General features: G+C 32.8%; 1 protein-coding gene across 1 annotated transcript; it reads right to left on the minus strand.

The window, feature by feature from the left end:
* Nucleotides 1-493: 493 nt before the first annotated feature.
* On the minus strand, nucleotides 494-26388 carry LOC134708486 (dipeptidyl peptidase 2-like). The gene is made up of 12 exons (XM_063569053.1): nucleotides 26186-26388; nucleotides 25383-25522; nucleotides 23642-23805; nucleotides 22403-22538; nucleotides 21660-21741; nucleotides 18338-18504; nucleotides 10467-10527; nucleotides 9404-9525; nucleotides 4858-5014; nucleotides 3780-3844; nucleotides 2189-2259; nucleotides 494-769 (listed from the first exon to the last, which is right to left on the minus strand). The coding sequence occupies exons 1-12, from the start codon at nucleotides 26367-26369 to the stop codon at nucleotides 670-672; spliced, it is 1449 nt and encodes a 482-aa protein (XP_063425123.1). The 5' UTR covers nucleotides 26370-26388; the 3' UTR covers nucleotides 494-669.
* Nucleotides 26389-26618: the final 230 nt, after the last annotated feature.

Consider the following 26618-nt stretch of genomic DNA (forward strand, 5'->3'; position numbering starts at 1 on the left):
TTTATGTGTGAAGATTTATAGAAATAAAACAGACTTACCTATGATAACTTTTTACACCATTGGGTCGATGCCACTGCTGCTGGACGTTTAGTCCCCGATGGTATCACCAGCCCAGTAGTAAACACTTCGGTGTTGACATGAATATCAATAATGTGGTCATTTTTATAAATTTCCTGTTTACAAAATTTTGAATTTTTCGAAAAACTAAGGATTTTCTTATCCCAGGCATAGATTACCTAAGCCGTATTTGGCACAACTTTTTGAAATTTTGGATCCTCAATGCTCTTCAACTTTGTACTTGTTTGGCTTTATAAATGTTTTGATATAAGCGTCACTGATGAGTCTTATGTAGACGAAACGCGCGTCTGGCGTACAAAATTATAATCTTTGATAACTTTTTAGACTATAATCGAAGGATAAATCAAAGTACAATATTGAGTATCAACTTCACAACTTGTTTCCTGAATAAATAAAAGCTGATATTTCAATAGCGAATTTTTAAGTTATAACTTTTATTTATTAAGAAAATGATAACAGATTGAGATCAATGATAAATGCCAAATGAAATAAAATACAACAAGTTTTACTGTTATATAATTGAACTATATCTTCGGAGGTTTTATAAGCACCATTTGTCTTTTTGACTCTCATGTTTGTTACATGTATGTATTAGATGTGTTGTCCTCCCTGATTTATCCATTGTTGTATTTGTTGTTTCTGCACTACACGTGCTTGTTTAACACTTGCTGGGTCCATGGGATTGGCACTTCTGATGTTATGAAAAATAATGATAAATAATTAGATAATGATTGTATAAATACAAGAAAATAAGTTTTCAAACATGCCTGAACAAACATTTAGTCACTGATGAGTCTTTTGTAGAAAAAAAGCGCGTTTGGCGCAAATATACAATTAATTCCAGGTTTAGGGTCCTACTAAAATGCGCCCGGGTGAAGAAAATGCGCCCGAGGAAAATATAGCGCCGGGGAACAGAAAAAGCGCACGGGGAAAATTTTTAGATATTTTATTGGCATGAGACAACTTTGTTAAGTTATGGACATTGATTTTTTTTTAAATTTTAGACAAGTAATTTGCAAATTCAGATAATAGTCATTTGTAATAAAGCACAAAAACAGTATGAATATTTCAATTTTAACAATATTATATGAATACTATTTCGAAAGACTGATAATAATATTAATGCGGCAGATTTATAACATTTTAGACATCAAAAGACATGTTTAAACATGCAGTTTCGAAAATAATAGACCTCAAGCACCGATTATTTTTAATAACCGGCAATTATGATTCTTCTATATACTCTTATTTATATTTATTTACTTACTTATATACAATTTTGAAATGTAAAATGTAAAAGTACAACAACACTTTAGATGTAGCATCGTACATATCCCCATTTTTAATACTTAGGACAAAACTAGGACAAAACAAGCAATGATTAATTATTTTTTAAGGAAAAAAAATATTGTTATGAAATATATTATTTTCTTCTCCCGGGCGCTTTTTCTGTTCCCTGGGCGCTATATTTTCTTCTCCGGGCGCCTTTTCTTTTCCCCGGGCGCTTTTTCTTCACCCGGGCGCTCCCGGCGCATTTTAGTAGGACCGCAGGTTTATATGCTGAGTTTAACATTACTATAAGACGTGTCACGGTACTTTTCTATCCCAAATTCATGCATTTGGTTTTGATGTTATATTTGTTATTCTCATCGGATTTTGTCTAATGCTTAGTCCGTTTCTCTGTGTGTTACATTTCAATGTTGCGTCGTTGTTCTCCTCTTATATATTTAATGCGTTTCCTTCAGTTTTAGTTTGTTACCCCAATTTTTTTTTGTCCATAGATTTACGAGTTTTGAACAGCGGTATACTACTGTTGACGTTATTTAATTAGTACAATGAATTGTTAAAAAAAACATGAAAAAGGTTGAGACTACTGTAAATAAATGTAAATTGATTTTTACAGTTTTGAAGTGATCACCGAAATGGCAAACATCAAAGCATTTGTCGAAGTTTATATAAGCTACGTGTCGTACACAATCATGTTATTCTTAATTCTAGTTGCGCGTGATTTGTGGTTCTTTGCCTCAAAATTAGAGATGCTAATAAACTTGATACTTTAAGGATAATTTTCATTTTTTATAAAAGGTCAAATGTGATAAATACAACATACCTTAAATCTAAATGATGAGCTCCACCTTCAATTAATATAACTTTTATTCCTGGATTTGAGGTTGACAACACCTACAATAGTAAAAGATCATTTGTATACATATATTATCAATTTCTTATTATTAGTATAGTAGTTTTAATATCATTATCAATATTTTTTATAAATGACATTGGCCATTGTATTTAAAACTATGTCAGAATGTTTTGATTCACATAGCTGGGTACAATATAAACGAATGTTAGGTATGCATCATCACCATTTCAGGAAACCCACTGCTCATTGCATTTAAAACTTGTTCAGCTTGTATTGAATCACATATCTCTGGGCACAATAAATGAATGTTAAGCATACAACATTACCATGTGATGCAATAACGATAGGCAAATGAAAATACTCGATAAGTGTAAACCTATTAGATGTCTTTTTAAGGGACTTAAAATCGAAGTCCACAAACTTGTCGATTGTACTTTGAGACATAAGCAATTTATATAGGTTAATTAATGTGCGATGACTTATAAAAATTTGTAGTCTGTATTTTCGACATTCTTACTAACAAAATTTGTTGAGTAGTGTTTGCGTTGGGAACACACTCTGCGCAGGAATACATTAACACGTTGTGTTTGAGGGGAAATCAGTAATTCAATATGCGAATGGACAGATTATACTAAAAAACAGAAATCACAAGCTGATAAAAGCTATATTGAATGGTTCAACAATAGTAATTGCTTGTGCCCTTTTTAACTTGTTGTTCGGTGTGAGCAAAGACTCCGTGTTGAAGACTGTACTTTGACCTATTATTGTTTACTTTTATAAATTGTTACTTTGATGGAGAGTTGTCTCATTGGCATGCATACCCCATTTCCTTATATCTATTTACAACTGCAAAACTATATTACACGTATTGGAGTATTAAAAAAATAAATGAAACTAAAACCTGACGTTCGTATGCACATTTTAAAATGGTACATACGTATAATATTAATACCAATAATGAGTTAAAATGGTATTTTCCATTATTAAGTTACAACAAAGTATACTGTTAGCCTAACATGAAATAATCTGTCTCGAAAACATTTACAATATAAGTTGAAGATCTAAACAATAACTGTTTGCATAATGTTTCAGTCAGTTGAGTTTCACAAAATTTCACTCAATATATGCAAATGTTTTTCAAGTCTTAAAACACTGCAAATTTCCTATCTGAGTATACACAATCATACAAAAGCTTACATTTTAAGGTTACGGCGATAAAACAGGTCAAGTACTTCACTATATTTTATGTTCCAATTACGCTAGTAGAATAAATTAAAGTTTCTGGTCTGTGCGTCCGTTCTTTCGTTCGCCCGTTCGTTCTGCTTCAGGTTAAAGTTTTTTTGTCAAGGTAGACTTTGATGAAGTTAAAGTCCAATCAACTTGAAACCAAGTACACATGTTTCATATGACATGTTCTTTATAATGTCAATGCCAAATTAGAGTTTTAACCCCAATTTCACGGTCCACTGAACACAGAAAATGATAGAGCGAGTTTGGCATCTGTGTACTATGGACATATTCTTATTTATCACTGCTCTCATAACACTGTTGAACTTACCCCGCCTCCCATCCATGGATCCAAGTTTCCATTAGCAAATACTATGTTACTAGCACCTTTCAGATCTGTCATGGAAAGAAGTGTCAGAATACTATTAATAACTACACATATGAAAATGTCTAGAGCATCATATTTGTATATCAAATTCATCAACATCTTATAAGTATTGAATTTTATATAATTTCATTATTTCACTTTACACATTTTTCTTGTTCATTCATTCATTATTTAACTATGTACTGCGGTACCATTGAGTTTGGGGAAAATGTATGAAAAGCTACACAAAACACCTTCATTTCAAAACAAATTCATATCAGTAAAAAAATGTTTACCATGCAGTTCTTCAAACGCCGAAATCATGAGGGACTTAATAAAAAAATATTTACAATTAATTATTAACACTAAAGGTCGTATTCAAAGTTCTAAGAAATTTGTTAATTTGGTCGTTTCTAATATATGACATTTAAATCAATGTACCTTATCAAATTTTTTCACAATTCTATACATGTCTAAAATGCCGTTTTATTGACATTAGCAACATAAGTCATTTTTAATATTGTTTGCTACAGTTAACATTTTTTATGACTGCAAAGTCTAATGTTACTTTAAAGATGAAAGAAAAATATCTTGAATGAGATAACAAGAAATTATGCAATTTTCTATAATTCTTATACTTAACTTTTAATACTCCATTTAGCAAAACTTCGCATGACATATTTTTACAGCTATTCCTGCATTTATACTGATTTTAAGATAGATACCAAGAAACAAATAGTACTGAGTTGACATTTGTCACTAATGTTATGGGGTCATGTTATTCTTTATTCACTTCAGGTACAAAATACTCTGAGATCGATCACAATTGCATATGTAATATCCCATATATTACATAATCTTATAGGAATATTCAAAATTCATTACAGGGATAGTCAATTATCCTATATGTCATGTAGCTTTAGATCAGACAATGTAATCTCATAGGCAAAATAAATCCCACTTGCTAGGTATGACAAAGTTTAAAATTTGACATCATGCAACCTTTTGCCACAGTGGCACAACTACCTATCTTTAGCTATACCTAAATTAATCAGTTGTACATCTCCCCATGCATCTCGTGGTACTACTCCCCAACGTTTATAACAATATTTTTGTCTTATTTCGTCTGTGAATGGAAGGACTGGAAACATATCTGTTGTACCATCTGTTCCTTGAGGAAGTCTTACCTCGGTACAAGCCTTTAATAAAACACAACATGTAGTGTTAGGATAAACAGTATATCGTTACATGTAGAAACGGTTTCATGAGGAAGGTAAGGTTTATGTACCCTTCTGTTGCTATTTTTGTACGAATTTTTCAAATTTCAATTGTATCAAAACTACAGATATAATAAATAATAGAGATAGACCATTTAGTACATATTCCATGGGGAAACTTGATGCAACGCATTATTTTTTACTTTACCATTGTGGTTAATAGAAAAAGGGGACTTTGTGGCAAATAAATCAAGATTTTTATAGAAAATCCACAGCATTTATCCTTTTACTCTCATATTTGGCAATTTGATGACTGATAGATATAGGATTATTGCATGCAGTGCTAGCATTGGTTTTCTTAAAACTAGTTTATAAATGTAGTTATTTGTTAAAACAAATATAAATATGGATAAAATCAAGTACACCTTTTAGGGTGCGCTCGACTTTAGTGACTCAGCACGAGGTGTTTTGGAATTTACAGGTTGCTTAGAACTTTTTGTAAAAAATAAACACTAGCACATCATAGAAAATCAAGTGAGTAATTTATGTTTCTAATTTTAAAACAAAAATCTCTGTATTAAAGGCTGTGGATTTTCTACAAAAATCTTGATTTATTTGCCACAAAGTCCTCTCTTTCTATCAAATTCAATGAAACAGTAAAACATAATGCTTTGCATCAAGTTTCCCCTTGGAATATGTACTAAATGACCTATCTCTATTATTCATTATATCTGTAGTTTTGATACAATTGAGGTTTGAAAAATTCGTACAAAAATGACTACAGAAGGGTACATAAACCTTAATAAAACACAACATGAGGTGTAATCATATATAGTATATCGTTACATGTAGAATCGGTTTCCTGAGGAAGTCTTACCTCGGTACAAGCCTTTAATTAAACACAACATATAGTGTAATCATATATAGTATATCGTTTCATGTAGTAACGGTTCCCTGAGGAAGTCTAACCTCGGTACAAGCCTTAATTAAACACAACATGTAGTGTAATCATTTATAGTATATCGTTACATGTAGTAACGGTTCCGTAATGAAGTCTAACCTCGGTACAAGCCTTTAATAAAGCACAGCATTTAGTGTAATCATAAACAGTATATCGTTACATGTAGAAACGGTTTCCTGAGGTAGTCTTACCTCGGTACAAGCCTTTAATTAAACACAACATGAGGTGTTAACATATACAGTATATCGTTACATGTTGAAACGGTTCCCTGAGGAAGTCTTACCTCGGTACAAGCCTTTAATTAAACACAACATGAGGTGTTAACATATATAGTATATCGTTTCATGTAGTAACGGTTCCCTAAGGAAGTCTTACCTCGGTACAAGCCTTAATTAAACAATACATGAGATGTAATCATATATAGTATATCGTTGCATGTAGTAACGGTCCCGTGAGGAAGTCTAACCTTGGTACAAGCCTTTAATAAAGCACAGCATGTAGTGTAAGCATAAACAGTATATCGTTACTTCTTTTTCTGATAAGACTGTATGCACAGTTAAAAAAATCAATTCAGCCAGGATGAGACCTCTCTAGTTAAGGAATGACACAATTTATCCTGTCAAACTGTGAAATGTCTATATGTTGGGTTTATTGCAGTGGATTAACTCCTACTATACCTTTTACCACCAAATTGAGTAAACGATTTATAAGTAAACTTATATGGTCCATGGGTCGTGTCAACGAAGCTGTCCTAGGACTAAGACATGTCTTAGGATGGTCTTAGGACACGTCTTAGTCCTAAGTCGGGTTAACGAACGTCTCCTAAAATAAGATATGTCCTAAATTTGGTCCTAAAGTTAGGATATACAAATAGGTGTCTTAGGATAGTCCTAAAGGTTACATCGTCCTAAAACGTAATAAAAACAATAAATATGGCATATACTCAATACTGAAAATACTAATATAATATTAAACTATCATAAGATAAAATTAATATAAAAAATGTTTAATGTTTGTTAAAGATTTAATTGTATTATATAAAATTTATTTCGTGCTGCCTTTTTTTTGGAGCCTGAACAATACAGTACTATCATCATAAGCAACATATTTTAAATAATTCAAATATGGGGTAAAGTTTACTTCTTTTTTTTACCTAATCCCGATTCGATACATGTAATGAAATCGGGTGGACCTAAAGACAAAGCTAGTTTATGTACTAAAATTGCAGCACGAATATCACAAAGTTTTGTAAACATTTACTTTTGTTTTCGTATTAAATTCATTTATATCTTTTATCATATTTAATAACGTATTCATTAGTATTCCGTAAAAACTTAAAGTTTTATTTTGCGTTAATTGTTTTCTATATTAGAGTCAATCATCCTCCCTCTCTTTACATATAGGTTCTAAAATACAATTCAATCTATGTCATACAAATCTCTACATATATTTTCAATTAAATAAATGTGTTAGGATGGTCCTAGGACCATCGTAGTTAGGACAGTTCTAAGACAGCTTTGTTTTACATCCTAAGACATATCTCAGACACGTCCTAAGACCATCCTAAATAATGTCCTAAGACGTATCTTAGGACATATCCTAGGATACGTTCATTGACACGGCCCCATGTGTCTATTTTCTTGGTCATTCATCTCAACCTTACTTTATTGTACCAAATCACTTTGTATGTATTGCATCCTTTTTATTCATCAAATATATTGAATTATAGCTGTTTTTTGCAGGAGCGGATGCAGGATTTAAGGGAACCTTACCATTTTACAAACGGAAGATAGCACAAATAATTATGACATGTTTTATGCAATACTTTACTGTACAAAATATTATAATTAATTTGGTTTTAACTTTAAGGCATCGTTTATTTTGTAAAGGGAGCATTATACAATTTGTTACGCTAATGGTGTTTTTTCGACGGAATAGATGTTAGGATTGTTTGTTCATATGAAACAAAAAAAGTCGCCTCCTATCCATACATTTGAAGTTGAAAGTATTTTTGTTGTTTTAACAGTTAGTTACTATTTCCTTGGAATAAATCATCAAATATAAGAATCAACAATTTTCTATTTGACCTGTCATAGTTTGATACGACGTCTGGTATAAGTCTACAGGTTGCTTGAAAGCAATCGTATCTCAAAAATCAGTTGAAAAAGGCTTAACTCATCAGATAGACAAAAAATACAAGTGGACGTGGCCGATGTTTACTTTCAGAGATATGGACATAAACCAAGACCTTAACCAAAGTGTGATGTTGTGACTTTCCCATTTTTTTTATTTTACCCCGTTTTTTCGCCCGTTTTCTCCCCCTCCCCGTCCCCTTATCCCCCGCTTCCCGCCCCTTCTACCCCTGCTTCCCGACCATCTACCCCTGTCCCCCTGTCCACCCTCTTATCTATGTTGATTAACAAGGAGGTAGTTATTCCCACTTCCCGTCGCGTTCATCCTGGTTCCTGTCCCTCACTCCCGGGTTCCCGTCTCCTCCACTCCTGGTTCCCCGTCCCTTGTCTCCCGGTTCCCGCCCAATATCTCCCGGGTTCCGGCCCAGTCGGAGAGGGAGATGATTATTAACGGAGTTTTACTGACCGACTAGTACCCTTCGGACCAACGACCCTTCGGACTATTGACCCTTCGGACCATTGACCCCTCGGACTATTGACCCTTCGGACTATTGACTCTTCGGACTATTGACCTTTCGGACCAACGAACTGATCCCCTGATAAATTGTGTGCAAAACATTTTTTGAGAATTTCTATGACGTAGGACTTGTTCCATTAACAGGACACAACACATAAACTCTAATGAACTTCCAAAATCAACTTCATAATAATACACACACACACACACCTACACACACACACACACACCTACACACACACACACACACGATATACACAACTCGTCTATGTGTATAACATAAAAGAGCAGAGGCATATTACATATGACTTTAAAACATGACACTTTTTAAACAACACAATTTTGACAATTTGATTTCTTGGCTTTATAGTGTTGCTGTGTGCTTGAAGTGTAGCTCAATAACCATTGTATACACATGCATGAATTATAAGTTTTGTTTTAAGATCAAAAGTTAAAATAAGTTGTTGGCTTTCTTCACCTTTCTGTGATAATGAGGTTTTTTTAAAAGTACTTTTAGATACAAAAATTTTCCAAAACAATTACATTTCTTAAAAATGTTCGGTTTTAGTCACCGAACAGGTCAACTATATATATTAAAAAAACTCATCATAGATACCAGGATTAAAATTTTGTATTTGCACCAGACACTCGTTTTGTCTACAAAAGACTCACCAGTGACTCTCCTATCAAGGGTTAAAAAGGCTAAATATAGTACAAAGTTGAAGAGCATTGGGGACTATTCGTATATGTGAAACACGTACTTGATAATCCCATGCCGCGCCAGCATCTCCAGTTCCACATCCAGTCGGATCAGCACATTCTATATACTCCGAAAATATATCGAAACATTTCAGAGACCCATTTGTACCATTGTAAAACAAACCTGTAATACATTGAGATCCAATAGATGGTTACAATTTATAACTTGTTTTCAAATTTCTCTAAATACACATAGTTTATCTTGAAAAAAACCTTATTTATTGTTTTAGTAATTTTGTAAAACTGTTAGTCAAGTTCAAGGTTTTTACAAAATCACTTATAAAATTAGAGATTTTACATAACTCCAGAAATTTCAATTATCTTAAAAATCCTTAATCCATAAAATGCAGTGTAAAACATCTGTAATCAACCAGCGAAATGCAATACACTTTTTGGTTGATTTAATATTGATCAAAGTTGTTTTTATGATATCTAATGGTCTGTATGTCAATATAGTTCAATAAAAACGTTTTATAAAAAAAAATCTTATAATTTCATTAGGTTCCTTATCATTTGATTTTCTATATCAATTCAACATAAAAAAAAAAAAAAACAATATCTTTTAGATTGCAATATTTTTCATATTGTATTATTAATCTCATTTTATATTTTTGTAATATTGTAGTTTAATGTTTCTGTTGTTCTGTTATTTTCCCCCTCATAGCTGATGTGTTTTATTTGTTAGCGGGATTTGATTTTACTTAATCTGATCATGACTATTGAACAGCAGTATAAAGTAAAATCACAAAAATACTGAACTCAGAGGAAAATCAATTTGGAAAGTCCATAATCACATGGCAAAATCAAAAAACAAAACGCATCAAAAATGAATGGACAAGAACTGTCATATTCCTGACTTGGTACAGGCATTTTCAAATGTAGAAAATGGTGGATTAAACCTGGTTCTATAGCGCTAACCCTCTCACTTTAATAACAGTCTCATCAAATTCCGTTACATTTACATGATGCGTTAAATAAACAGTCACAATCAATAAAATAGTCAAAATATGGGAACATCAGTCATCATCGTATAACAATACTACTGTTGTCATTATTTGTTCATACCTGCCGCCTTTGAAAGTCCTACAACGGAATCCTCTTCTGCCATCAAATAATTACATGCCTCCTACAAAATGACAAGTGTAATCATTAGATATAGATAAACCTGTATATACAGATAACCAGCACAAACTTACCCTTTAAGCCAGATAGTACCCCTAAGTTCAAAAGGCATATACATATAGGTATAACTACAGTGATCTTGTCAGGAAAGACATAACGCTTAATAGGAGTGATTATAAAGGAAAGTGTGTGTATAAAGAAACAGAGAAACTCATCTACAAAGACACAACACATATTTGAGACCATTGATGAAGTTATTTGGAACAGAGAGATTGCAAGGATGTCATTACATTCATTTTCACAATGGCCTTGTGTCGTAGAAAATTATACATTAACACTTACCTTACAAAAAATGTATAAATGAGAATGTGTCAAAGAGACAATTAAACGACCAAAGAGCAGAATAAGCCCAAGACCACTAATAGATCTTCAACATAGCCAGAAAAATCCAAAGCCGGAGACTATGGAACGCCATGACTGTCTTCTGATGTTGATTGTTTAATATGTTCGGTGCTTTATGCATTATGTTCAGTAGTATGTATATTATGTTCAGTAGATATCCTATTATGTTCAGTAGTTATTACATTATGTTCAGTAGTTTTTACATTATATTCGGTGCTTTGGTTATTATGTTCAGTAGTTTCATTATTATATGCAGTGGTATTTAAATTATGTTCGGTACTTCTGACGTTATATTCAGTACATTTTTCATTATGTTCAGTACTTTCGACATTATGTTCAGTAGATTCAATATTATTTGCAGTACATTATGTAATACCTTCAGTAGTCCCGCTTTCTTTATATTCAATACATTATTCATTATGTTCAGTAAAAGCCTCTGTATTATATTCGGTTCGTTCAACTTTATGTTCAGTGGTTGCATCATTATGATGATGTAGTAAAAGTCGGGAAGTCAATAACGGAAATTGTCGGAAAAAAACGAAGGCGGATATTTTTGACGGACGTTTTATTCATGAACACCTTTACGTGATTGAATTAAAATGGGAAGAAATGGAAGCAGTTTTAAATCGGTGTGGTTTACGTTCCTGACTCCATACACAAGAATTGCGGACAGCTCAGCTGGATGGGTTATCAACTATCCCACAGAGAGCAGTTATCATTGATTTTTTTTAACGTTATTGTCTACGGGGAATTATGACCACTAGTTAGATAAACGATTACTTTTCCTATACTATAGATATCATATAAAATTAACAAGTTATAAAGATTGCACCATTTTTCTAGCTTTAAAATGGTGTAATAAAATTCATTTTATCTTGAAATTTACTGGTGTCCTCATCGTGTTGAACGTTGGGTCATCTTCTGGTTGAATATATAGCAAATACGAGGTGTACATGTCTACTAAAAAAATCATATTTAATTCATTTTTTATTGTAAATTAAATTAATACCTTATACAATATTGGCAAAAAGTTTTTCTATCAAATGGTATAAAAATCATCATTTTAAAATAATGTTTACTGGTGTCCCTATGCTTTTAAAGGTGGAACTTCATATTTTTTTGTTATACAACGATCTACAACGTATATTCAAACAACTAGGATTGACCGTATTCAAAGACGAATTGTGGTTGGTGTTATAAGTTGAATTCTCCATTTTATGATTTGAATTTCCTTTTTTTACATCCATTATTTAAAATATCTAGTTAAGTTTTAAGCAATACATTAATTTCTGTTATAACAAAGATGTCTTTAAAGTACATCAAAGTTAAGTAGTGTACTGGTTCTGTCGTCATCTTTGAGAAGAGTACAGAAAAAGGATTTTTTTTTCTAAAAAAGGCTTTGTCTTAATAAACTTATAATGGTTTAATTTTTAAATTGCTATTTAGATGGAGAGTTGTCTCATTGGCACTCACACCACATCTTCCTACATCTAATTATTTAGTTTCAAGTAACAATAGCATTAATTTGTTATCAATTAATTGAATACACAATGATTGTATTGATTAAAAAAAATGGTTACATAATCTGAAAAATTGAATTGAAATAGAATATGGATGCCAACGTGAAATGTTAATGTTATCTAAAACATAAACAATGAATGAAAATGGAAAAATGCATCGAGAAACGTTTTTAAGAAAAGCTCCATAATAATCGATCTAAATATGGAAGTATTATATAATACATTTTGTACTTCCATGATCTTAACTGCCATATAAACACAAATGTGTCAATATTTACATAGTATATAAGCGTCCCATGGGGCCACGACAAATCCTTTCCAGTGCTGTATCCCAAATTAATACCATATGTTGCTATTTTATCTTATCATGGAAGTATTATATTGAAAATAAAGTATTCCACACACAGGTTCTGGCCCGAGACCACAATTAATTCTTCTATCATTTCTTTATAACGTTTTGTCGCATTAAAAAAAATTCAATTGTTCTTTTTGTCTATTTTTTTGTGTGAGTAATGTACAGTTCAAGTCCCAAAACATATGCAATTTTCAGAAAAATTGCATGTTTACATCATACAAATTTGGCCAATACACATCCATACCCCTATAGGCAAGTCAAGAGATGTTCCGAAAAGTGTAAATATAACCTTTTTGCACCTGGCCTAATCACTCTTTCCTTATTAAAATCAGTTAAAATAAAATACTCAAAAGTTTATTTCAGCTCTCTTCTTTCATTCCCACCCCAGAAAAGCTAAGAAATGAATGAGAAAGGGAAAGAAAAAAAATAAAGAAAAAATACACTATAATTAAAGGGAACTATATTCGTCCACATTAATTGTGGTCTTGGGCCTTCTTATTGAGTGCCCCCCCTTTTTTTTCTTCTTTTTTTTGGTTAAGTTTTATTTGAAAATATTCTTTTCATATTTCATTTTTTTTCTTTCTTGTATATAACTCTTATTCTGGCGATATAACCATACTTATTTATATTTGTTGTTCTATATTCTTTTGTATAAGGGCATTCTTATTTCTACACATAGGAATATACAGAGGGTTATACATATAAAAAAAACGTATTTTATTAAGTGAAAATAAATTTAGAAACGTTGAAATATGAACGAATATTTTCAAAAATTGATTAAACAAACAATAAAAAAGGAGTGAACTAAACGAGCACCTGACATTCGGGTGTCATGACATTCCTCATTGACAAATGTTTTGTGCTATTAGATATTTTGTTTCTGTTTTGAATTCTTTCCGTGTATTTGCTTAAGCCTCAGTCACACCTTACCGGATAGACGAACGGACGGCTAACGGATGAAAAAAAAAGTTGTCCGTTGACAAAACTGTTATCCGTTGGACGTCCGTTGATGTACTGACAAACTAAAACGGACACCTAACGAATACACAACGGACACGCAACGGACGAGAAACGGAGACGTAACGGACAGAACGGATGTCGAACGTACATCGAACGGACGAGTATCGCATAAAACGGACACCTAACGGAAGCGTACCGGATAAAAAAGATATACGAAAAAAATAAAGGTGACAATAATCATACATGTAAATCGCATTAATATTGAAAATGTTCTGCCGTGTAACTGGTTTTGGTTGGTTCTTCAAAATGCAGCTAAAGGGCAGTGTCTGACCATAATAACTGATGCTTGATTGTGAAGATGTGCCCTTACTCTAAGATCGATTTTGTCCGATACCACAATTATTTCGTAGTGCATTCCTTTTAGAACATATTAAATGAAAATTTAAAAAATCCCACCTGCGCATTGTTAAAGAAACTTTTACAGTGTGTTGTACTCCTTTTGGAACAAGTTATATCAAAATTATAGAAAACTTCATTGGCTCTAACTCAAAATATGGACACTTTTATATTTAGGGCCGGCGTCTTGAAATCTTTTGACAGCTTCCGAAGTGCTAATCTTCAAACTTTTTCAGCTGGACCAAATCAATTCAATCCATTCCTTTAAAATTCTAGACCCAAATTTTTTACAGTGTAATTTCAGCTCCCAACATGAAATTTGAGGCATTAAACATGGAGAAATAAATTTGAAAGAGGTATAAAAATAAATGGCAAGTAACCCACTATCAACACTAGGGACTATATTCGAAAATCAAGTGACGACAATTGTGGTCTTGGATCTAATATGAATAATAAGAATTCATGAACCTTAAGAAATCTAATTAGCAGTTCTGACGAGAAATTTTCAATTTGCATTTATTCGTTTCAGAACCGTTCATCATCCGTTTTGTCCGTTATACGTCCGGTAGAAGTCCGTTTCACATTCGTTCAACATCCGTTTTATTCGTTAGACGTCCGTTAGAAGTCCGTTGATGAATTTATCTGCCAGACCTCAAACGGATGTAAAACGGACACGTAACGGATACAAAACTGAAACGAAACGGACAAGTACCGTACAAAACGGACGCCTAACGGACGTCCAACGGAGATTTTATCCGTTGGACGTCCGTTCAAAGTTTTGAACATGCTCAAAATTTTCCACCGGACAGAACGGACGTCAACGGATAAAACGTACGCTTAACGGACATGAAACGGATATTGACACACGCCTAACGGATAAGAGCGGACGTCTAACGGACATGAACGAATTGAAAACAGTTATCCGTTAGGCGTCCGTTCGAGCTATCCGGTAAGGTGTGACCGAGGCTTACTGACAGCGGTTGTTGGAAATACTTGACCAATAAACCCACAGGAGGTTTACAATCTTTCCTAAATCACAACAATTTTGTGTCAGGATTTCTGTTTATTTGCGGTCATTACTGGTTCTCTGTTTACAAAATGTATTAAATTTCTGTTCCGTGTATATTTGGTTATAATATGCCTATGGATTCAGAGGCGGTTTTATGGGGGGGGGGGCGGGCCCGGGCCCCCCTTTTTGGGGGAAAATGTGGTTGCTTATATAGGGAATCACTGAAGCGTGACTGGAGCGGGCCCCCTCTTAGGTCAGTCAATGGGCCCTCACATATGAAAATTCCTGGATCCGCCACTGAAATTCTCTCTATTAAACTTGCGAACAAAGAAAATTTCCTACTCTGTGTTTATCACTGTTGAATTAGTTAGGTCTAGTTTAACCCGAATAATCCAGTCGTTATATTACGATAACTTCGATCACACCCTCGAGAAAAGTAGTAGATAGAGGGCACTGAATTATTCGAGTTACTAGGTCTAGTTGAGATTCGAATGTTTGTGAATGAATTATTGAAAATCGACGTCATACTAAACTCCAAAAATTAAACACATAAATGAAATATACAAATCCTTGAATGAACTAAAATTAAAAACAACCCACAAGATATAAAAGACAGACAAGGAGCTCCCGACTTAATATGCGTAAAATGCGGCAGGGTGAAACATGTTTTGTGAGAATTCAACCCTCTCGCTATACATTAATTGTACCTCTGGCAAACGTTTTTTTATGATCAAGACAAACATTTTTATTTTGTGTGTTTATTTTGTAGCCGTATCTTTCTTTATTATATAGGTACACCAATTAGATTTTCAAATTCATATGGAATCAAAGAAAAATTGGTCTGAACTACCCACCAAACCATCAATGATTCTGTAATGAGGCGTACCCAAATTGCCTCCATGCTTAAATTTGCATCGTCAAAAGTCGAATAACAGAGCTTTTGTTTATTTTATTCAAATATTTTGAACATTTGGATATTTGTCCATGCTTACTCTTCTTTTTTAAAGAAATGGATACTTGAAACATATTGTATTTGGTAATTTTAAAAAGATGACGTTTTGATGACGTAAATTCAGACTTTACAGGATCTTACAGCTTCAAGTTCTCTATTTCAAAACTTTGTTTTACACCGTTACTTTTCAAATACAATTTAAGAGAATGGTCTGTATCATATAACCTCCTTTTTCATATTTACAAAATCAACAGATAATTTATAATAGATATATCTGCTTCGGATATTTCTTCTAAAATCATGGATCATTAACCTTTATTTGGCTGACCTAGAGTTTTAAAAGTCATAGCGAGGATCCCTTCTAAAATCCATTGCTTCTGGAATTATCGTGTAATTGCTAATATCATTAATTACGCAATATGCCTAACGGCAAATCGACATCTATTGGTGGGGTGTTTGTTTAGGGGAGTTATCTTTTCTTATCTACTGGTCACCAGACGATGAGAACAAATTGGGAACCAGAATAGAAAATTAGCACGAGTTATCTCGCCTTGAAATGTCCATAATTCTTGTACATGCAATTTGTAAGTTGTCGCTACAAGATTTCGCATATTTAGGTATGACTGACAGGAGAAAAATAATGGAATTAAGAATAGCTTGTGTTCATTTCAGCAGCAATATTTTGAATGAGTAATAACAAGTTTTTCATTCCCAAAGGAGCACTGGAATCCCTGCTTGAAATCGATTTAACTGTTTTAAAAATATTCCCTGTGGACTACCCCCCCCCCTTTTTTAGTGCTCTTTATTTTCAACCCTCGAATTAAGCTTTCCAATCTAATTAAAATTAAAACCTTGCTTTCTAACCAATCTGTTCATGCACTGGACCGGCAACTTTCTTTATTTAATACGAAAATCTAAAGTGCCGTTATACACATGCATGTTGTTTGCTTGGAGTATACGCCCGCAAAGAAAGAAATAGCCTAAGTCCGAAGGCACAAATAAGAAAAAGAAAGTTTTATGGTTAAGGGTGACGGGGTAAATTTCTGTTTTTAAAAATATACATGAAATATTTGCCACTGCCCCTTTTTTGTTCTATGAATTCTAATCCTGAGTTTTCTATCTGTTACATGCCAAGAAATCCGAGCAAAAAATTCCGATCGACCTCCTACGGCACCCATTAGTATTTAAAGATTTGATTTCATTCAACAAATTAATTTAGGACCTCCATGTACGTGTCATTTAGAACACAGCTATATACTAGTACCGAATGGTCAATATTAATCTTCCATGTAATTTGCTCTATGTGGTGTTTGCAGAATTTCAACGGAGGTAATTTCTTGGCATGATCAATTGTGGGTTTACCCTCCCCTTTTCTCCTTTGATATAAAGCGTTACAACCACTTTTACTACATCATCATAATGATACAACCACTGAACATAAAGTTGAACGAACCGAATATAATACAGATGCTTTTACTGAACATAATGAATAATCTACTGAAAATAAAGAAAGCGGGACTGCTGAAGGTATTACATGATGTACTGCAAATAATATTGAATCTACTGAACATAATGTCGAAAGTACTGAACATAATGAAAAATGTACTGAATATAACGTCAGAAGTACCGAACATAATTAAAATACCACTGCATATAATAATGAAACTACTGAACATAATAACTAAAGCACCGAATATAATGAAAAAACTACTAAACATAATGTAATAACTACTGAACATAATGTAATAACTACTGAACATAATGTAATAACTACTGAACATAATAGGATATCTACTGAACATAATATACATACTACTGAACATAATGCATAAAGCACCAAACATATTAAACAATCAACATCAGAAGACAGTCATGGCGTTCCATAGGAGACGGCTTCAGCTGCCTCTTTTTCTTTACTTTCATCAAATGAACAGATTTAATAATGCCATTGCTTTTAGTTCTTCTGTTGGCGGACTCACTTTTAAACGTGTTAGCCTTAGCTGTCTCTTTTTGTTGTTATTTGTCCCCTAAACTCTACTTATAAAGCTTTGTTAATAAAAGCCGAAACATTGAATCAGCGAAACGTTTCCTAATGAACTAAACGTTTTAAACAAACAAAACACTTATGAAAATCAATTCTAGCCGTTTCAGATTTTCATGCCATCAGAATTTCAACTTTATTCTCACGATCCTATTTAGGCTATATAATGGAATTATTACCTTAACTGGATATGCAGGTAGATTTGCTAAGAAGTCTGTTGGATAAGGATAGTCCATCATTGACAATGACCCAAAAGCATTCCGTATCCATAGTAACAAATGACGATATTGGACTAGATCTGTCAGTTTATTACACAGATGAAACTTAGAAGATATTGTACTGAAATCTACAAACAAACAAACAAAACTTCAATGTATGGTTTATACTGTGTTTGATCAATAATTATGTGACTGCTAACATTATAATATATACACATGGAAAAAAGTATTGCAACACCTTAATTTTTTAAAACTTGAAAAATCAGCCTCTTTTTTTTTTGGTGAAATATAATAAAATATGTGTATAATATTATTGAAACATAGTTTATGATAACATTGGCATTGAAACGAACAAAAAATGTCTGAAAAAATAGATTTATATATTAACCATAATTTTAATTACAAAATGAAGTGTTTTTTGTACAAAAAAATGCATTTTACAACTTTTACTGTAGTAAAACTTTACAATGTCAGACATTTCGAAATTAATCTTCAGATTACTGTTCACAGCATGGTTGATCGTTATACGCCAAATAATTAGTACTTTGTGCGCAGCCTCCAATCAAACGGATAACCGCATCTTATCGTCTTCTGATTCCTGCCATAAATCGACTAAAATGTTGTTAAGGTAGCAACAACCATTTCTGATATAGGGCATTGTTTATTTCATGATGTCTTTGAACTGGTGTGTCCTTTCGCGCACTTTCCGCCCAATAGTGTCCCATATATGTTCGATATGGTTCTAATCCGGGCTACGATCGGGCCAAGGAAGATAAACCGAATTCCATTTGAACATTGGATCTTCCTCCACGATGCTAATTTCCAACTTTGGCGAGCTCTGCACTACATTGGATACGGAAAACTGTGTGTCTGTTCGTTAGAAAAGGTCTCCGAAATAGTCTTATCGCACGATAACCAGTAGCGATGAGTTAATCTCGAACAATTCTTGTTAAAAGGCTCCTGTATGGCCACCACTCTCTTTTTATGATTGTCTTGTATGCAATGGGTTTCCTTCTGACTAACCTTCATTATGCTTGATTTTCTTTAGCAAATGGTATAAGGGGTCTTCATTATCTCGGAAGGTCTTTAACAGCGTTTATTGACTGATTTTTATTCTCAAAACGACTTACAGTGGAATGGTGATGACCAACAATGCGTGCAGTTATTACAGCGACATCCCTGCTTCTCTTATGCTGATAATCTGCCATCTTGCTGCAGTTAAGAGTTATCAAGGACCTATTACAAGGTGTCAATCACATAAATTTAAAAACTTGATTATTTAAAGTGTTGAAAACAATGAGGATAAAAAACATCTGTTTTGCTGTTTACGGGTACAGTAGCTGCATGTGCAGATAAAAACTTATCGAGTCGATATTTATTGATTAAACTCAGGTGATACTTAAATAATGTTTAACTAGTTCTATTTTACCAAATTATATTATAATTTTTTTTTAAATTGTTTGTATGCACATTGAACATCAAATTTATGTGACGTATATAATTTTTCTAACGTCAGACACTCAAATCAATCCATGTGTTCTTAGACAGTAGATGTTATTGTGTCCTGTTAAATTGTTCCCTTTAAAAAGTTTTGGATTCTCATATATTCTATGTATAATTTTTGAACTAGTTTGAATCTCGGTCTATTTCTGTAATTTATTCTTACATACTTTTGATTTTTTAACCCTGTATGCGTACATTGCCTATGTAAATTTTAAAATTATTTGTATGCACATTGAACGACAAATTTATGTGACGTATATAATTTTTCTGACGTCGGACACTCAAGTAGATCCATGTGTTCGTGGATAGGTTTTTGTGTCCTGTTAAATTGTTCCTTTTAAAAGTTTTGGATTCTCATAAATTCTATGTATAACTTTTGGACTAGTTTGATTTCTGTAATTTATTCTTACATACTTTTGATTTTTTAACCCTGTCTGCGCTCATTGCCTATGTAAAATTTAAAATTGTTTATAATCCAGGTACTTTGGATAACTATTGTATGCACATTGAACGACAAATTTATGTGACGTATATAATTTTTCTGACGTCAGACACTCAAATCAATCCATGTGTTCGTAGATAGTAGATGTTGTTGTGTCCTGTTAAATTGTTATACGATGATGACTGATGTTCCCATATTTTGACTATTTTATTGATTGTGACTGTTTACTTAACGCATCATGTAAATGTAACGGAATTTGATGAGACTGTTATTAAAGTGAGAGGGTTAGCGCTATAGAACCAGGTTTAATCCACCATTTTCTACATTTGAAAATGCCTGTACCAAGTCAGGAATATGACAGTTCTTGTCCATTCGTTTTTGATGCGTTTTGTTTTTTGATTTTGCCATGTGATTATGGACTTTCCAAATTGATTTTCCTCTGAGTTCAGTATTTTTGTGATTTTACTTTTTATATCACAAAAAAATAAAGAGTGTTTTTTTAATTTCAATTTCAATTTGGTGTTGCAATACTTTTTTCCATGTGTATATAATACAATCATTTACCAGCTATGTTATACTAGAACACATACAAATTCATAGTTTTTGCGCCTTTATATTTAGTTAGAAGATCGATGTTTTATATTGAATGTGTGTACTAAATGCTATAGAAAGGACATATATATGTAATAAAACACTTACCCGTATTTAACACCAAAAGCCGAACACATAACAACAATGGCATGACAATAAAACAAGCCCCTACTCCTTCAAACAAATATATACCGGAAGTGATCTCGTGTGCTCAGGATGAGTAAGTTGATCAAGGTCCATACATGGCACTCGTTGTACCGGATAGTGATGAAAACTTTTATTGAAATCAAGAATGACCTACACTACATTTTTTTCAATAAGTAATTCATTGGATCTAAATTTTATAAACTCAAGAATAATCTACCGAGCTTGCTCCCTTGACATTATTATTGGTTACTGTTGCCATGAGGTTGTCAATTTGTTTTCAACTTATGAGATTGAATTTCTTTGTGGTATCTTTCGACTTTCTTTTGGATTAACATGTGATAAACGCAAGAACGACCTGCACTTTATGTTCCCTAATAAAATTAATGAATCTTTATCTAATAATTCAACTTATGTAATAGTAAGCTAATGTCAGGGAAACTTTGATGACTAGTATCGACCTCTCATGCAATCATTTTGTAAATACAAAATGTAAAGGCAACTATAGTATACCGCTGTTTACTAGTCAGAAAAGAATTTTCATTGAGCAATTGTCAAAGAATTGTGAAGACAATACACCATATTTAAATTGTGCAGACGTACCTCCTTTCGCAGCTGTTGCATTCATTATACTGAATGCATCTCTAACTTTTCCTACACATTTGGAAGATGCATCGTTGAAATCCTGAAATATGAATACTTGTATTGTCAAGGTCAAAGTCATCGTCAAAGATTTATATTGATATAAGATCCAAAATATGAATTGCATGATTTTTTTGTGTTATTTCAACTACATCAGAAACACTTAATCACAAAATTTGAAAGTGAAAGATGTATAATGCTTTCATATGATATATATTACCTTTAACCTTTATAATCAAGACAATTTAGACTATTTAAATGTAGAGAAGTGAGAAACAGGGATAAATTGTAATGATTATCAGCAATGTATATCAAAAATAAAAATAAACTATATAGCTTTCGGTTGAAGACAGCACCCAATATCCGTTTTATGGTGATTTTCTCGTTCGCGTTCAAAGACAGATTACCCAGAATGATCTTCAGAACCATTCAAAAAATGAATAAGAACATGCTGTCACACAAATTTTATTTTAATGATTTGCTTCGACAATAAATGTAAAGGAAAGGAAACTAGTGAACACTTTATCACCAATAGAAACAACATTGTGGGGCAGCTATGTTGAAGCTTGTTCTTTCGTTGAAATATCCCATTGAGAAAAAAAACTAGGACTCGACGGTTATAGATATGAAGCTGTGTACCCTTAAGGTATGTTTAATGATGACTAATCTAAAAAGACAGATTATTAGAAAGATAAAATACACACCTTTGTAACAGTTTTCCAGAAGAATGTCTTTGGAAAATTTGGATCTAGAAGATAAATAGGGGCACTGGAAGCTATACTACCTGCAATAATACCAGGATATTTATACCTCATATATGCACTCAGCATCCCTCCATAACTGTTATAAAAGAAAGAAAAAATATCAATATCAAGATAGTAATGCATACGACAATTTCATAACTTAACTCACTATGGTACCGTTATAAATTTAACACTAACTATATAAAAGTCACCAAACGTATATACGTAATATTATAAAAAGCTATTAGCTATCCACACTAAAACACCTGCTAACAGAACTGAGATAGGTTATTTCATGATACTATTTAATGTATTTGTAACTTCCATCTGATGGAATCGGATAGTCTAGGGAACTTGTAGGACACACTATTATTAGTCTGAAATAAGCATTCCTTGGCATTAATTAATAACCCATTAAGAACATTTAATTCACATTGTAACCACCGCAGTCTGAAGCCAACAACTCGTGGATAAAACCATTACTTTAATCATTTAAATATATCGAAATATAAAAATTAAAAAGGAAGGAGAAATCTTCAAACAGTTCCATAATGGAAGGAATATGGACAACCTAAATGAGACTAAGGTTATAAAACATCTTGTAAAGTTGCAAAGATAAAGGTCTTAACAAAAAGGTAAATATTGACACAGGTAGATGGTGCCTCAATATACCGGTGCCAATATTAGGTTTCTTTGATGGATAATGACAAAGTTCCAAATTCAAAAAAAATAGGGGGGAAATCCCCAAAACAATTCCATACCAGCAAGTGCACAATTTCAATTTATCTGCAGTCTTCCATAAATAAATTTTGGGTTGAAAATTGTTGTAAAGGTTGATTACATAAAATATATTCCCACCTGTCCCTGCTCGATATCAATATAAACAAGCCGACTTTGTAACTTTTGTAAGCCATGCAAACTAAATACAATTTGATTCACGCAGAATCCGAATCACTGGCAACAGGACGAATTAATAACTTTTACACTTGCAGTCAGTTCAACAACAGACATACTTTATTTTACTCAACCTATTAGCAATATACCAGCTTATAACATACAAGTACCTATACAAGTCAGAGTGTTCGTCACTTTGAAGTTATGTTGGTTGTCTCAGTGATTTCGCTTTTTGATGGTTTTATTTTGGTCTTACTTAAACTTTTGGCAAAGTAGTGATTTGCACCAGATAATGAAATGACTTACCTGCCACCAAAAGCTATAACCGGACATCCTGTGGCATTCAATGATTTCTTCAGCGATGTCAACAATACAGCATAATCAGCTAAAGCTTGTTCTATAGTTAATAAGCCTACGTTTTTGGAATTAAAATTGTCACTCGGAAATGGCATGGACTTCCCATAAAATCTCTGTTAAGAATGATACAGAACAAAATTAAAAAGATGTGCATGTTATGGTGTTCGTGTTGTTTATTCTTTAGTTTTCTATGTTGTGTCATGTGTACTATTGTTTGTCTATTTGTCTTTTTCGTGTTTAGCCATGGCGTTGTCAGTTTATTTTCGATTTTCGAGTGTGACTGTCCCTCTGATATCTTTCGTCCCTCTTTATACGGAAATAAGACAGCAACAACAAAAAAATAGAAATAACGTAACGTTCCTGGGAAAAACAATATTTTAGAAACATTGACAAAAGTATCTATTAGAGTTATAGCAATAAATTGCCCGGAGTCGAAGAAAAACAGAAACTCACAAATCTTTCAATAACACCATCATGTCCAACATTGAACAATGTATAAATATCATAAATATAAGAATGGACATAAAACAACTACTGAAAAAGTCCTATCCTTTATATACGGTATCAACTTTAAAGAATATCAGCATAATAGATATCAAAATAAATACTAATATAATTAGTCTTAGCATTGGTAGTTCGAAAATAAAGAGTTGAAGACAGTGCAAATCTCAGGCAACTACTTAGTGTTGTCACTGCTACACATGATACTATTTTCATCTTTTAATAAACCAGACTGTGTATACATACAAAAAAAATCTCAAAATATTCATTATTTTAACTTTAGAAGGAATCGTGATAAAAAAAAATGGCCCTAAAAGACTATGTTATTACATATAGTCATGTTTCTCAAAAATGCACTTTGAAGATGCAGAAAATATTGATTGGTCGAAAGGATGTATTAACATCAGATATACTGATTGCTGTATTTAGCTCCGCCTTCTGAACACACAACAGACTGCCAGGTCGAACGCATGCTATCATCAACATATGTATGACTAAATGCAAAAAGCATATTTCAATTCTATGCCAAAATGATACTATCAGATTATTACATGACATTTTTCATATCGCATGTATTATCAGCCTTAGGTTCAATATCAGCCCAAGAGCCGCAAGGTTTGAAATCGATAGTTATATCGTAGAAAAGACTGCTGTTCGTGTGTGTATGTTTTCAGAAAATTGGTGTGATTCTTATTGCTCTAAAAAAAAATTGAAAACAAACAGAACGTATAAGAGTAACTCATCGTTTAACTTAATTCGCAATTACTACGTCATTGGAATGCGGCTGCAATACACATTCTGAGGTCACACAGGTTCATACAATACTCAGTCCGGCAGTGGGCGGAGCTTTAAAGCGATATCTGTATAGTATACAGATACAGCATTCCGATTTGTCCATCATACTTTTGAAAATATAAACGTTATATGATTCTTAGTAAATTTGTGAATAATATGAGGCAGGCATTTCATGTGAAAAGGGACGAAATCTGTGTACATTATTTTTTAATAGTCAACTATTATTTCAATTATTGATTTGTCTACCGTAGTAAGGGACTTCATTCCCTTTAATAGAAATAAGCGTCCTAGAAATGAAGTAATTTAGGAATATTATCGGGAACATATTTTTCATTCCTAATTTTTGTCTATAATATGTGTTTTATAAGCCAAACTATCATAAACCAGAACTTACATGTTCTGCAAATACAACAAGTGCACCAAACTCTGGGGCTATATCAAATACGAATCCAGTATTATCCCAGAATTCATCAATTGGTCCTTCATTTCCTGTATAGAAAAATATTGGACCAGAGCCTCTCTTCCACCATTTATCTACGAAAGCAAAGAAATGGTTTATCACAATATCAGACTAACTTGTACATCTAATAAAATGTTAAGACATTGCTTGACCTAGATGTAGATTGAAAATTTCTATTTCAGAAAATTTAAATTTTCCGGTTTTTTGATGTGCATTCTTTTTTCAAGTCTGCAGGGATGGCAAAATAAACAAACACCCGATTGTGACTTGATAGTATCTTGATACGGAAAATTGAAATGATTAAATCACCAGAGAGCAGCTTCTCAAATGTCTTTCTCGTAATCCCTCTGTAGGAAGGATAAAAAGGGATAGCAAAATCTAGTTATTTATTTTTCTACAAAGTTCTGTGAAATTTAGATGGATTCAAAAGTTATTTCTTTATGTGTATTCCGAAAATACTCTGACGTGCAACGGTTGTTTTGCCAGACAAGCTGATGCAAAACAGCCGTTGGATGTCAGAGTAATCTAGGACTACTTTAGGTCCAGTCATGCCTTTATTTTTCCAGGTGCAAAGGTTTTCTGTCCTCAGAGTAGAATTTGTGGTAAAAATACATGCATGCAGAAATTATAAACATACCAAACTGTAAACTCTATTATTGATATCAGTATCATGAAATAAATAAAATATGAAAACTGTCAAAATGAAAGCGAAAGTAGAATGAATTCTATTTACATACCTTGAGTAAGAACCCTCTGTTTAAACCTTTGTTGACCAAATGAAAGGAAATTAAAATGATCTACAAATTGATCAAAGTATGACTCCTTGTATGGTTGTACTTTATAACCATTTCCCTGTACAATGGTTTGCACACATGAAAAAACTATAGCTAAACCGACAACAAGCTGCATGGGCGCTGCCATTTTCTATTATTGATGTCATGTGATATTTCATCACATGGCTAGTAACATGAGCGTCATCACGATGATCACATGGATTTACCACGGGGTTTATCTTGTACCAAAAATTAACCTAAATATACATTTTTTGAGCTTCTAAAATCTTACATATTTCAAATGATTCTTTTTATAGAGGATTAATACACATACAGTGTATGTTGCCTAGCAAAATAAAATTAAGACTGTACTTAAATAAAGTTTTCGAATGGTAAC

The sequence above is a fragment of the Mytilus trossulus genome, chromosome 2 (assembly GCF_036588685.1).
Source record: "Mytilus trossulus isolate FHL-02 chromosome 2, PNRI_Mtr1.1.1.hap1, whole genome shotgun sequence".
Classification (NCBI taxonomy): Eukaryota; Metazoa; Mollusca; class Bivalvia; order Mytilida; family Mytilidae; genus Mytilus; species Mytilus trossulus.